A 13428-nucleotide genomic window follows, 5' to 3' on the forward strand; every position below is an offset into this window, starting at 1 on the left:
TTGGAAAAAACCTGCCTCTTGGGGAGATGGAGGTGTATGTCTCAGATTCAAATGACTGAATGCGTCAGTGCTGAATTACCAAATGGAGAAGGCAAATAGGGTTGGAGCTTGGAGAAAAGAGCTTAAGGCAGAAGTCCAGAAATGTACTGTGAATACAGTGATAGAGAAATATAACCTAAATCTCCTTTGAGCCTGAAGAAAGCTCCTGCATTTGAAGCTTCTATAGATACCTGCCATCTTTCTAACAGACAAGAAGAGTATTGGAAGTCTTCTATCTACCACAGATAATTTTTAAAAGTAACTTTATAATTCCTGGTTTTCCATCTAATCCTTCGTTGATTAAATAATTTCTAGTGATCCAGTTAAAGGCCTGGCTTTTGTCACATTATTCCTATATATTACCTTTTTTTAATGAAAAGAAAAAAAAGAATGTATGATTTAAAATGTCAAACACTGCTGTTCCTTATTATCAAGCTTAAAACCTTTGGGGATGTTTTTCCCAACTGTAGTTTAACGCCTAAATAAAAATAAGGTCTGTTTCCAGATCTGCTGTGGACAGGGAGGGTCATCTGCTGACACGGTATTATCCTGCCAAGCAGAAAAAGCATGATGAGAATACTATTGCACAATATTTCTCAAAATAAATGTTGACATTACTTTTGTATCTATTCATAGTGATAAATTTTGTCTTGCTGCCCATCTTTCTCAAAGAAAGAGCTATTTTTAAAAAGGTGATTTATGCAGTTCACAAATATTTTTCTAGCTACCCTTCACTTTTCTATTAGTAATTTAGATAGGACTAAGTGACTTGTACCAGAAGAGAAATAACTGAACGTGTTGTTACTTGACAAAAGGTCTAGTCAATATTTCTGTCCTATTTGATGGGATAACAGCTGTCACTGAAGTTATAAACACCATACTGGACAATAGGAATAGAATGTTTATGCCCAGGTTGTAGAGACAAATACACATTAAGCTCTTGTTCAAACGGGACAAGAGAAGTAGAGTGAGTGTGAATATTGTTACAAAAAGCACAAAAACTTCTGACAATTTTAACTATGATCTCCAGCAGAAAACATTAGGCCTTATCTTAGGTTCATCAAAGGGATGAACCAATAGGTTCTACCACATTCTTCCAGACTGTCTTTAACTCTTCCTAAGACTACAGGAAAAGTGAGAATTTATTTAAAACACTCTGTTCATATTTCCTGGTCCTCTTTTTATATTCAACAACCATTGTAAACGGACATATGCAGCTGTATCAACAACTTATTTTTTTTTAGTAAATCCAAACAGAAATTTAGCATTAACAAGCCTTGGCACTAAGAACACAATGACAGCTCACCACCTACATGGGAAAGGAACTTTGTGTTATTCTGTAAAGTGTGGTACACTATGGAAACACAAACATTTTCTAATCTGTGTCCTTAGAGATATAAGGCAATTCTACCATTGTACTATATCCCCAGATACTTAGATATATCAGCTGGGAACGGAGGCACATTTGGGGGGAAAAAAAAAATCAAACTCCCCAAAACCCAAAGAAATGAAAAAAACAGTGGTCAAAAATAGGAAGTGGGAAAAGTAGCCTTCCGCAAAGCATTCAAGTAGCTGCTTTAAAAAAAAATTTACCTGCAAACTTACTTGCCTATTCTTTAACCAGGATCAGGCCCATTCCCAAACAACTACTACCATCCTTGTCACACCAAAGAATAGGGAGACACAGAAACACCATCTACACAAGGCCACCAGACAAGCTCTTCCTCATCGTTCTTATAGTCTTGTAAAAGAGAAAATTCTGCCACAACAGAAAAGAAGGGGTACTGAGATAATTTTTTTTTCCATGAACTTGCATTATCCCCTTCAAAGAAACAGGATGTAAGCCTATAAGCTTGTCTTTGGGAAGATTTGCCAAGTTTTATAACCACATACTTTCTTCAGTCTCTCTCTTCTTCAGGCCAGTTGAAGCATCACTAACCAGAAGAGTGAGCAACGAGCACGTTTTCCTTCCGTACCTCCCTTTCTCTCCCCCTCCTTCTGCTGATCTTCATATCCTTCTGTGCACTGTGACTGCAAAGGGCCTCTGATAGGCGTGGGCTTACTGACTCATACTTCTTACAAGCCACCAAAAAGCAAGAAAGACGGAACTCCAAACATTTACTGGAAGTCGGCGAAAAAAGGCAGAAGAGCAGCAAAACCACAGAAACCAGACAGCAAAAAGGCTAAAGGAGTATAGAAAAAGAAAGATGAGATGGTAGATAAAGAGTAAATCAGGGGTATAGGTACTGGAAAGTGTATATGAGCTAATAAGGAATGACACAAATTCAAAATATAAAGGTAAAGGATCTTTGATTGGTAGCACAACACTCTAGGAGTTTTGGTTACAGGACTCTCCAAACTCTTCAGTACTCTGCTACAGTAGATTTAGGGAGTTACATGACATCCATCTGCATGTATTAACCCATTAATAAAATGTGGTTAATAATATTAACTTAAACCCTATGTGTGTGAAAGAAATTTTAAATTCTCATATGAAAGTTTTACAATTCATTTTTATACACAATGACAGGAATTTTAAAAAACTTGCCTTGCAAAAAACGCTCTTTCTAAGAAACCATGAGGAAGAGATGGTCCTCCCTCAGTTTTCTCTTCCACATATTTACATTCCACTCCATCTTGTATAAATCTGATGCTTACAATTACTTTTCAGATTATTTGCCTTTGTTGCCTTCCTGAGACTGATCCAGTGACGAAATGCTACAATCACAACTTACCATACAAAAGCCAAGTGCCACAAGACAGGGCAGTTAACCTACCTAAGCACTAGCTGAGAGCCTTACTTTCTTTGACATTTTTGGAACTGTGAATTTATAGCAACTTTCATCTACAACTGCCTAAAACAAACTGCCTCAACTTAGTTATTACATACCATATTTACCAAACAAAACATACTGTACATACGGTACCTCACACCACATTCTGTGTCTTCAGAAAAGGGGGAAAGTTGTTGGGCCTACCCACATTTAAAACATTGCCTGCAATCTGATCAGAGTAATCCTAATGAATCTTGACATGATAAGTCAACTAAAAACCTCAGGGACTGTGGTGAAGCTAAGTAACATCTATACGCCATGTTAGCCATATTTTTTTAATTTAAACTACTATCAGCAAAATTATAACATTCCTCTTGGAATAATATTCTTCTTGGAAAGATACAATTAAATATTCTTAGTAGTAGATGGCCTTGGGCTCATCAGATCTGAGACTGCTTTCTGTGACATAAACTTCTACTGTTCTTCACTACTCTTTTTCTGGTTTCTATTCATTCTTACTGTCCATTTATGAAAAGAATGGATGACCAAAACATATTCTGAGGCCATTTGATTACTTGAGATTAAACATGAGATCCACAGGTTCAGAAAAGATTATTAATTGTGCCCTTATCCATGGCTGCTACAAGTTCATGCTTCCAAGTCACTTTACAAACCAATGGAATGAAGACTAACAGAGCATTAAAATTTAATGAATTTAATGACAGACAGGAGATTAGTATTGAGGTACCCAGGCAACAGTGACACAACATTGTAATTGTGATGAACAAGTAAGCATTTGATGAGGATTGTGTTAGATCATCTTCTTGAAAGATAAGGAATAAGAGAGAACAACAGAAGTATATGAATTCCACATAGTTACCCAAACCTGTACATGGTGTCCTTTCCACTAACCTTTTCAGTCACACCAGCTTCATCACCAACCTCCTTGGTTTTCTTTGGAGTTTGTACAGTACTTTACATTAATGTTTTTGCAATTAAATAGAGGCCAGGCTCACTTCTGTTCCCAGTACATTTGCAGACATTAGATGGTGGGGTTGGACTAAACGGCTAAAGGTCCCTTCCAACCCAAACTATTCCACGATTCTTTAATACTGGAGATAACTTACCACAGGCAGGATGTACAAAAAGGTTCTATGAATGTCTCATTAAGGGATAAAAGCCCTATTAGTCATTTTTTCATTCAAAAGAAATTAATATTTACCATGTAGCTTTCTTGGCACACGATTAGAACTGAATTAGAACAGAAAATACCTCATTCTGTAATTTAAAAAAATATATTTTTTTCAAAGCAGACCTAGACATACCCAGTTGCTGAAAGAGAAGAGCCACACTGGTGCCTGTAACAGGAAGGCTATCATGTAGAGGAGTCTGTATCAGTTGTCGGTCCCCAGCTCCCAAAGAAAACAATTTCTGTAGAAACAATTTTTTAAAAAATTTAATTTAATTTATATAGAAAAAACAAGCTGTCATCATACAGATAAGTGATTAATACTGCAAAAATTATCTGTTTTGTACACAGAAATTTAAAGTCCATACGAATAATTGAATTGACAAAAAGAGATCTGAAATATAACTTGAAGACAGTGATATGTCTCCTTGAATGTATAACATCATGGTGTTTCCCTTGAATTTACACTGAATTAGTCAAATAGTTATGGCTTTGAGGGCAGTTAATAGCACATTTCTAATAACACAAAAGGTTTAAAACCCATTTAAATCAGAAAAATGTATATTATTACTAACTGACTGAATTTCTTTGCTATCTGCTGTCTGGATCCATGTACTAACTATGAACATATTTGTGATATGTGGGTATTGAAGAGGGCAGTTTTGCTATTCCTGTGTTCCTGCTCTGCACATTAAAATAGAATTAAAACCTCAGTTACCTTTCCAGAACAAGAACATATCTCCCTTGAGGGAGGCAGGAAATGGGAGTGAAAGGAATGCACTGGTGTATCACATCCCAAACAGCATTGTAATTGCAAAATAACCTTGCTTTCCTCTGGGTAAATCCACATGACAGTCAAGCAGTGAGTGATTTCAAGCAGTTACCTCTAAGCAGTAACTCCCATGGGCTGGGAGGCATTTCTGTACAAGCACTAAGTGGGGTACATCCCCACTCTGTGTGGCAGCAAAGATGTTGAATGTATGAAGGCAGCAAGCTCTAGTTGCTGCACAGCAGGTATTTGAAACCAAAATGCTCCCCAGAAAAACAAGCCCCTGAGCTGAAGCAGAGATGCTCTTCCTCAGCACACCTGGATGCAGGTCAGTAACAGCTGATTATTTCAGTGGTGGAGGCCACATGAATAACCTGGGAGGCTCCTCGAGGACTTCTGAAAATAAACATCAGAAGAGCGTGCCCATTCTAATTCAGACTTAGCCCTATAAGCCTGAGGCTTAAGAAAGAAAGGAGAAACCTCAATTTTCTGATTGAAATGATAGTTTGAACTGAATTAAAGTTTGAACTGAAAGTGCATGTTATTTGAAGAGAGAAAGAAGAAGGAGGAACAACCAGAGGAATATGACTTTTCCTTCCTCTTCTAGCAGAGGAAACAATCACTGAGAAAAGCTGTTTTTATGAATGGGGGGAAAAAAAACTAGAAATAAAAAAGAGAATAGAAGTGAAGCCAAAAGTTCCAAGTGCATCACCAAAACCTGTAATCTGAGGCTCAAATACCATTGAAGAAGAAGGTTTCTGATGAGGAGATACAATCTAATTACTCCCCTTCAAAACCAAAAGGCAGAGAGGTGGCTGCCTGGAGAGCAATAAGGTAGACCTTGGCTACGCTGAGAGGACATTCTGACACAACAACACTAAAAGAAATTTCAAAGCAGCTAGAGAAAAACAGAAGAGGATTAGGGATTTGTAGGATTTCAAGACTGCTGAGAATCCATAGGTTGAGTGGGAAGCTGTGCATGTACCTGACTTTCAAATGCTGCCATTTGTGTATACAGTTTCCAGGTATGTTTCATGATAAGGACCATAATTTCCCAGCAGTGTCACAGCACAAAGTGAAGGCCAAGCACATAAGACCCACCTGGTTTATCAGAAACCCACAAATGTACAGCAATAATTTATATAAAGGAAATCAACACACAAACCTCACTTTCTGCTTACAGAAAGCATAGGTAAAAAGTAGAAAGAAGTGTATTCTCTGGAAAACTTTATTCTTATTTTTGGGCTACCAGCAATATTTAATTACCTCTGAGAAAACCACATTCGAGTTAATTTTTTTTAGCATTTCAAAAAAAAATTTATGAAAATAGAAATTTAAACAAGTTACTTATGAAACAAACAGTGGAGTCCTGAACTTCATCAAGGAGAAGACATGCATAAATGAACTGAAGGTTATGTTAAAAAATGGCACAGAAAAAAAGCCTTTAAAAAAATTCCTGTAGCAAGCAGAAATATTCCTGAGCACATTACTATTAAAAACTAAACTTACACAAACTGCTTGATTTGTTAATGTGCCCTGTAAAAAGCCAACTCAGTGACAAAATTAACCCTTTGACCTTATCCTGGAATGGAATTTTTGCTGTCTTTAGAAGATAGGCCACAGGGAAAGCACTCACAGGCCACAGGGAAAGCACTCAGCTGAACTATGATCTTTTTTTCTTCAAAAATATTTCAAGAATTTATTTTTTGTTTTCTTCATAAATTAAATTAACTGGAAAAATACCCTTTTTTCCCTATTTACCTGAGACCCTCCAGAAGCAGGGACAAGGCATGAGCACAGATTTGCAATGAGAGTCTCCAGTGACACGTTCAGGCTGTCCACATACACGGTGTAGATCAGGCCAAGGCAAGCCTAGAAAGGTAGACAAAATACATCAGTCTGCTATAAGGGGAAGGCAGATGTCAAATTATTTAAATATCTACGTATATAATTTTTTAAAAATATGATCTTCTTAATAGTTATTAATGTAGTAAAGTACTTTCCAAGTGAAGACAGAGCAATTTGCTATGGAAGTAATCCTTCATTTAAAAAAATTAGCTTGGCTGTTTAGAAGGATTGTATCTGCTGGCAGGTGTAGATATTCATATATTTTTAAAGAAATGTTATGTATCATATTTTTGCTTTGTTTATTACACAAAAAGTGTTTTACTAGAAGTTACTTCTAAAAGTTAAAAAAATCAACACAGCTTCAGCGCTTTGAACTCTGTGGATCTAAACCTGACTTGTTTCTAGGGTAGAACACTGATGAATCAAAGAGCTTTTGAGGCTCATTTTAAGATTAGTATCAATGTTCAACAATTCCATATGTTATTTAATTTACATTCTTTATTTTATTATATCGATATAAATACATTTTTGAAATAACAGTTTATTAACATTTCAGCATTTCCTTTTTCTTCTATGGATCCAGTTCTGATTGAGAAATCACAGACACCGCTCTAGCATTTTTACTAATAATTTAATGAAGACCATTCAACATGACATTCTAAGAAGCCTTTGGAAGAAAGGAAATAACTTTGTTCCACAGAATCCTTTTGGTGCCTTTAAACTGCTGTACCTTTGATGAATCAGCAAATATTTTAGTAATTCTCTTCTTAGAAATAATCCCAAGAGTAATTGTTAATAAAACACTTAGTTAAACAGCGAAACTCCCTGCCACGGGTTGTTGTAAAATCTGAATGTTAAGAAAGTGGACAAATTATAGAAAAAAACCCCACACAACTGACACCTCTGGTTCAGGACATAATTTAACTATTATTCACATTGAATTAGCAAAGTATTTTGTAGAATTGTTTCTACAGCCAGCCCTATTCTTACATGTTTTGCTTTGCATTTGCTACAGGCCACTATCAGAGAAAAATACTGGGCTACATAGACTTTTAATCTTACTTGGTACTGTCATTCTTAATGTCTGATGACAATTGCTGAATGATTTCGTCCTTTGATCTATAAACTGAACTTTATTTGTTTCTGTTACTGTGTATTAGCTTAATAAAAACTTAAGCTTTTCATTTATCTCTGATAAGTCATATTTCATCAGCTGAGAGTAATCCAAGATTCTAAATCTCTGTCATGCATCTTAATTTGATCTGGAAGAGGCTTGGACATTTTGCCTTACATATGAAAGAAAACTAGAATGTCACTATTAATTTACCATTATATAGTTAATCAAATATTGTTAATGTCTTGGTTTTACCTGAGCAAGTCTGATTTTGTCCTAATAATTCACTTCATTATACAGTAAACTGAGCCCAGAAAAAGCTCTATCACATCTTCTATATAGTTTTAAAACTGCCTGAAGGGTAAAAAAGCACTGCTTTAATCTACAGGGGCTACTTACTGCCACAGACATTGAATTATATCTAGTTCAGTCTTAACCAACTTTTGCTTTTAAATTCCCAAATCGATCCTGAGATGTTTTAATTCAAAAGTACTACCACAGCCACTCATTAAAAACAGATCTGTCTGCTGACATATATTATAAATGGCAATTGCAAGTTCTTTACCCTGAAAATTTCTGGATAATCTAGTCTGGACACCAAGACCAGACTTTTAGGAGCGAATACTTCTGCAGGCGGAATTAAACCAGACTCCTCTTCACCTTCGATTTCTTTTGTTCCCTTGAAAGAAGAAACACTTCAATTAATAGGCAGAAAGAAACCTCAAATGTTAGCATTGTCACAGTTTTAGAAAATAACTGCAATATTTGGAACCGGCAACGAAGTCAACTAACAAGAGCACATTCCAGGGGTTGCCTGAACTCCCTGGAAGTTTCTAGATGTAGTTCAACTTACTGAAACTCACCCAGGAATTCATGCACCAATCTCCCTGAAATATAGTTCTCTAAGACAGCAGTTTAACAGGACAATGGTTCACATTAAATACCCCATTTCACATTTTAGATAGTGAAGTAGACCATAGAAAGGATCCTTTCACATCAAAGTGTTAGCTGATTTACAATCAACCGTGCTCCAAATACCGAAATCACGTATTTCGCAAAAGAATGTTTGGTTGGCCTCCTCATATTAATATAATCCAGTTTCTTTCAGAATTTCCAAAAACATTATAGCTAAAATTATCTATAAAGTCATCTCCAGCCTGACCTAGTGAATTTGGAATCTAAAGGAATTTCTTTACAAGAAGACTAGTTCAGATTTCTCAAAAAGATTCCTCACACTTAGGAATCACTAAGGTTAAAAAAAAAAAAAGGCACAGTGCAGATAAACTTGCAGTTGTTCATGGTATTGTGCAAGTTGCTACAACCTCCTTGCCAGCGCTTATTATTCAATCACAAATAGTTTATTATTATTCATAGCCAAAACTAAGGATGTCACTAAATATTTTCATTTCTAAAATTCCACACAATCTTTGAAAAATTCATTAACTGAGTAAGTTTTCAAATGACAGAATGTTCGTGCTTTCCAATTTTTGCATGTAATTCTCTCCACTCCCACACCACCCACCACATTTTTTTTATTTGTTCCTCTGATCGAGCATTCTTCCAAGCAAAAATCACTATATTAATTAGGAATATGAGAGGAATTACTCCCATTTCCATATGACAGCATGAAATATCTGCCTTCTATTTCTGTCATGTTACTAGCCATCGTTTCAGTTTATTAAAAAAAAAAAAAATCCAACATCACTTTTCTATTAAATGGAAGAAACCTGATAGAAATCCCCTTAAATGCCAGGAATGCTGTGAGTTCATGAGTTTTATTTCACAACCTCAACTCAGAACGCACAGTTTCTTTAGGTGAACGCTAACCCACACTCAGCATTCAAGTAAAAGATACTCAAAAAGACAGTACTTACATTTTAATCAAAATAACTTGGTTGATTCAGTATAACATTTCCATACCAAAATAAAATCAATTGCCACAACAATATATATACACACATGGGAAAACACTTGTCTTTGTACATTAAATTTTACCTAAATGGCAACCAATACATTAGCAATGTATGCATTTAGTCTACTTCGCATCTCATTTCTAGGTTAAAATTGTGATGCACAAATTCACAGGGAAACACAATAACTCAGTAGTTGCACGTCCCACACATTCATTTATTTTCATCCATTTTAATGTTGACAGGAGAGAGCTTTTACAGGAACTACAGTTCCCTCCCGCTGCCCCCAGAAGTCCAAGAATTGTTAAATTACCGACAGAAGTTTACTGTATCAACTGCTCTAAACAGAAATTATGAGTTCTAGGCATAAAGGCAAGAGATTCTGGATATCTGACAAATTGTGGATCCTGAAATTAGGAAAAATTAAATTAAAACACATTCCACATTACTAAAGGCAAGGGAATATGGAAGCTCCTCTATATTCACATGGTACTGAGATAATGAAAACTCAGGGTGCATAGCCAGGGAGGAGTTTCTATAAAAGACCATTTTCATAAAAATCTACTCAACTTCAGGTCAAGTCTTGAATTAATTCATAATTAGATTTAATTTAAAACTTTCAGGGCACAACAACAGCACAATATTGATTGACAGATCTTTTACACTATAAAGCCACTCTGTCTTACTTCATAAAAGATTTACAGAACATGCAGTGTGTCAGGCCATATTTCTTCCCCAGCTCAACGTTCTGACAGGCACGCAGGCACATTATTAGGAGTCAGTAGACTAAGTAGATAATCATTTCAAACACATGACTTTTAACCTACTTTTCAAGCAAAGTATTAACAGCATAAGCATTATGTAGCAATACTAATTACAAAGCAGTAAAGCCACAAACATAATTCTTTCTCTTTCCACTTCTGCTCAGACACATGCACATTTCATCTTTCTTTATTCCTTTGGTCATCCAAGGAAAAAATATTCTCTAACCAAAATTAACAAAATAAAGGAGTTGGTTATGGTTTTTTTTTTTTCACAATAGCTTTTTATTTTATAAACGTAGCCTTCAGTTTACAACTTACTTCAAAGTAAACGGATGTTGAGGAAAACCTTGCTAAAAATACATAGACTGAAAGATGAATTTAAACTACAGACTCACAGAACCACAGAACCATTTAGGTTGGAAAAGACCTCCAAGATCATTGTGTCCAATCTTTGAGCAATCACCACTTTGTCAACTAAAGCATGGCACTAAGTGCCACATCCAATTGTTTCTTGAGCACTTCCAGGGACAGGGACTCCACCACCACCCTGGGCAGCCTGTTCCAATGTTTAACAACCCCTTCCATGAAGAAATTCTTCCTGATGTCCAACTTGAAGCTTCCCTAGCACAGCTTGAGGCCAATTCCTCTTGTCCTTGTCCCTGTTGCTTGGGAGAAGAGCCTGACTCCCACCTGGCTACATCCTCCTTTCAGGTAGTTGTAGAGAGCAATAAGGTCCCCCTGAGCCTCCTTTTCTCCAGGGTGAACACCCCCAGCTCCCTCAGCCACTCCTCACAGGACTTACTCTCTAGAATCTTCACCAGCTTCATTGCCCTTGTCTGGATGTGAATTGGTTAATTAAGAAGTAAAATATTGCTAGTTTCTTTTTCTTTTTTTTTTTTTTGTTTTTAATCTAGTTGATTACTATAGTTTTCCTTTTGTGCTTTTACTGGTTGGAAGAAGATGATAATGGTATTTGGTTTAATGCTATGGGGCTTCCCTTATAGCTCTCATCTATATTGCTGACTATTGCTGCCTGCATCCTACCATAGAACAGATATAGAATGTTCTTAATTACAACCAAATATTGAAAGAGATTCCTTTTTTCCTATTTTTCTGGGTTTTTTTCTACAAAAAGGCAGACTTTGAAGACAGCTGAGATTAGAAAAATGTACCACTAGAGTGCAAAACAGTTTATTGTATAGGTAGGATATGGCTGAGAATATATCATAAGTTCAAACAGAAAATCTTATCTGGTTTTACAGCACAGTGTTTTTTTTTTACTTGCCCTCTTTTTTCCCTTCTCTTTTTCTGCATAAATAATATATGATAAACAAACTCAGAAAATGGTGAAACTTCTTTTGAAGGACATATGATGCAACTTCATTTTGCTCAACTTGTTTGCTCTAGCTATAAAGTGGCCTCTTAAGAGACTGGTCAAAAAATGTGTGTGTTTGTGTGTTCTGTACATTTAAAGCAGACCAATATATACTTAAACTCAATTGTTTTCATGTATTTTAACAAATGTTCACACCCACAGCTACACTAAAATATATATACAACCGCTTAATTGGTGTCCTTTGGCTTTAAAAGTCCCTCCACATTTATAAACAAGTGTAAAGCTGGGCACAGTTTGCAGCATTTTATCAAGTAACAAGATAAGATTTTGAAAGCTTCATATTAGAAGAAAAATTATAAAACAAAGGATAATTTAAATAATAAAATATGGCATATTTTCCTCAAATAAATGGGTGTCAGCCAAGAGCAAAAAACTTTCTTAAAACTGAGATATATATCACACATCTCTCCAGTTCAGTACCTGTGCCCATCTGTTTTGGGAGATGTTACAGGGAATGTAATGAACACTGCAAATCTATGAAATCATGCAATGCAGAGAGCACAAGCTTAGCTTAACAACATATGATTGATACCATTTCAAAACTTCACCACAGTCTCAAGTTAAAACATTTGTGGATTACTTGATGCCTGACGAAGGTTGACCCCACACTCCAAGTTTTTCCCCAAATGGCAGTGGACTACGAAACATCCTTCTGCTTCCCACCCATCCACTTCCATAAAAGCCATTGCAAGCACAAGATCTCTCCTGTCAGTCACATCTGGCTGACACTCAATGTGCTTCAATGTTGCATGTGGTAAATCAGCACATAAACAGACATTTTCATGTAAGCAGCAATTTCTGCTTAAGAAATTATGTTAAAACTTTTAGAAGAAAAAAGTGACTGATTTTGTGCTACTTCAGTGAAAAACTGCAACTCATGTGGCAGCCAAGAAAACTTTACTCATATTAACTTTATCATTTTTCATTAAACAGAGATATTAATTGCCGTGATGTAGCCTTCAAACTTTAAGGTTTCCTCTTGAACTTTTACAAATCTGATTTTGCCACAGCAATCATATTATTTAAACATGTCAGCTCTGCTTCTAAATACTGACATTTAACTTAAAAACAACAATGTAGCCAAAATCTACATTAAAAACTAACATAAATTTTTTAAGATGAAAACGAGCTACCAACAGAGCCCAAAAAAATTCTCACTACTACTGAATGTAGCTGGTGTTAAGGGACTTAGACAGCTTGAGAGCACATTAGAATCACAGAATCATAGAATGGCCTGGGTTGGAAGGGGCCTTAAGGGTCATCTAGTTCCAACCCTTCTGCCATGGGTATGGACACCTTTCACCAGTCCAGGTTGTTCAAAGCCCCATCCAGCCTTGTTTGAACACTTCCAGGGATGGGTCAGCATTTGCTCCATCGACATGCAGCTGAATTACATACAAACCATAACCATCCTTACTCTCCCATCTTCTCATCCCCATCTTCAGACCCTGGAAATGTCCATCTTCACACTTGAACACAAATGGCCAAATTTGCCATTTAGCAAACCTCTAACACTGAAGGCTCCTAGCTAAGGCAGCTCTGACCTGTTAGCAAACTCCTCAAGACCGTCAGCGGTCTATCCAGTCTTCACTTACTGGCTCTGCCTCCACTGTGTCCCTCTGGGT

At 36.3% G+C, this 13428-nt stretch overlaps 1 protein-coding gene across 5 annotated transcripts in view; it reads right to left on the reverse strand.

Moving 5' to 3' along the window:
- SBF2 (SET binding factor 2) overlaps window positions 1–13428 on the reverse strand; it is a 257500-nt gene that overhangs the window by 128432 nt on the left and 115640 nt on the right. For all 5 annotated transcript variants that reach the window (XM_051803854.1, XM_051803853.1, XM_051803856.1 and 2 more), the window contains exons 4-6: window positions 8299–8412; window positions 6533–6643; window positions 4139–4244 (exon numbers count right to left, since the gene is read on the reverse strand). In XM_051803854.1, coding sequence (XP_051659814.1) covers window positions 4139–4244; window positions 6533–6643; window positions 8299–8412 — 331 coding nt within the window. The remainder of the gene's footprint in view (window positions 1–4138; window positions 4245–6532; window positions 6644–8298; window positions 8413–13428) is intronic.

Source organism: Manacus candei, unplaced genomic scaffold (assembly GCF_025592945.1).
Source record: "Manacus candei isolate 608988 ecotype Guabito, Panama unplaced genomic scaffold, ASM2559294v1 h1tg000060l, whole genome shotgun sequence".
Lineage (NCBI taxonomy): Eukaryota > Metazoa > Chordata > Aves > Passeriformes > Pipridae > Manacus > Manacus candei.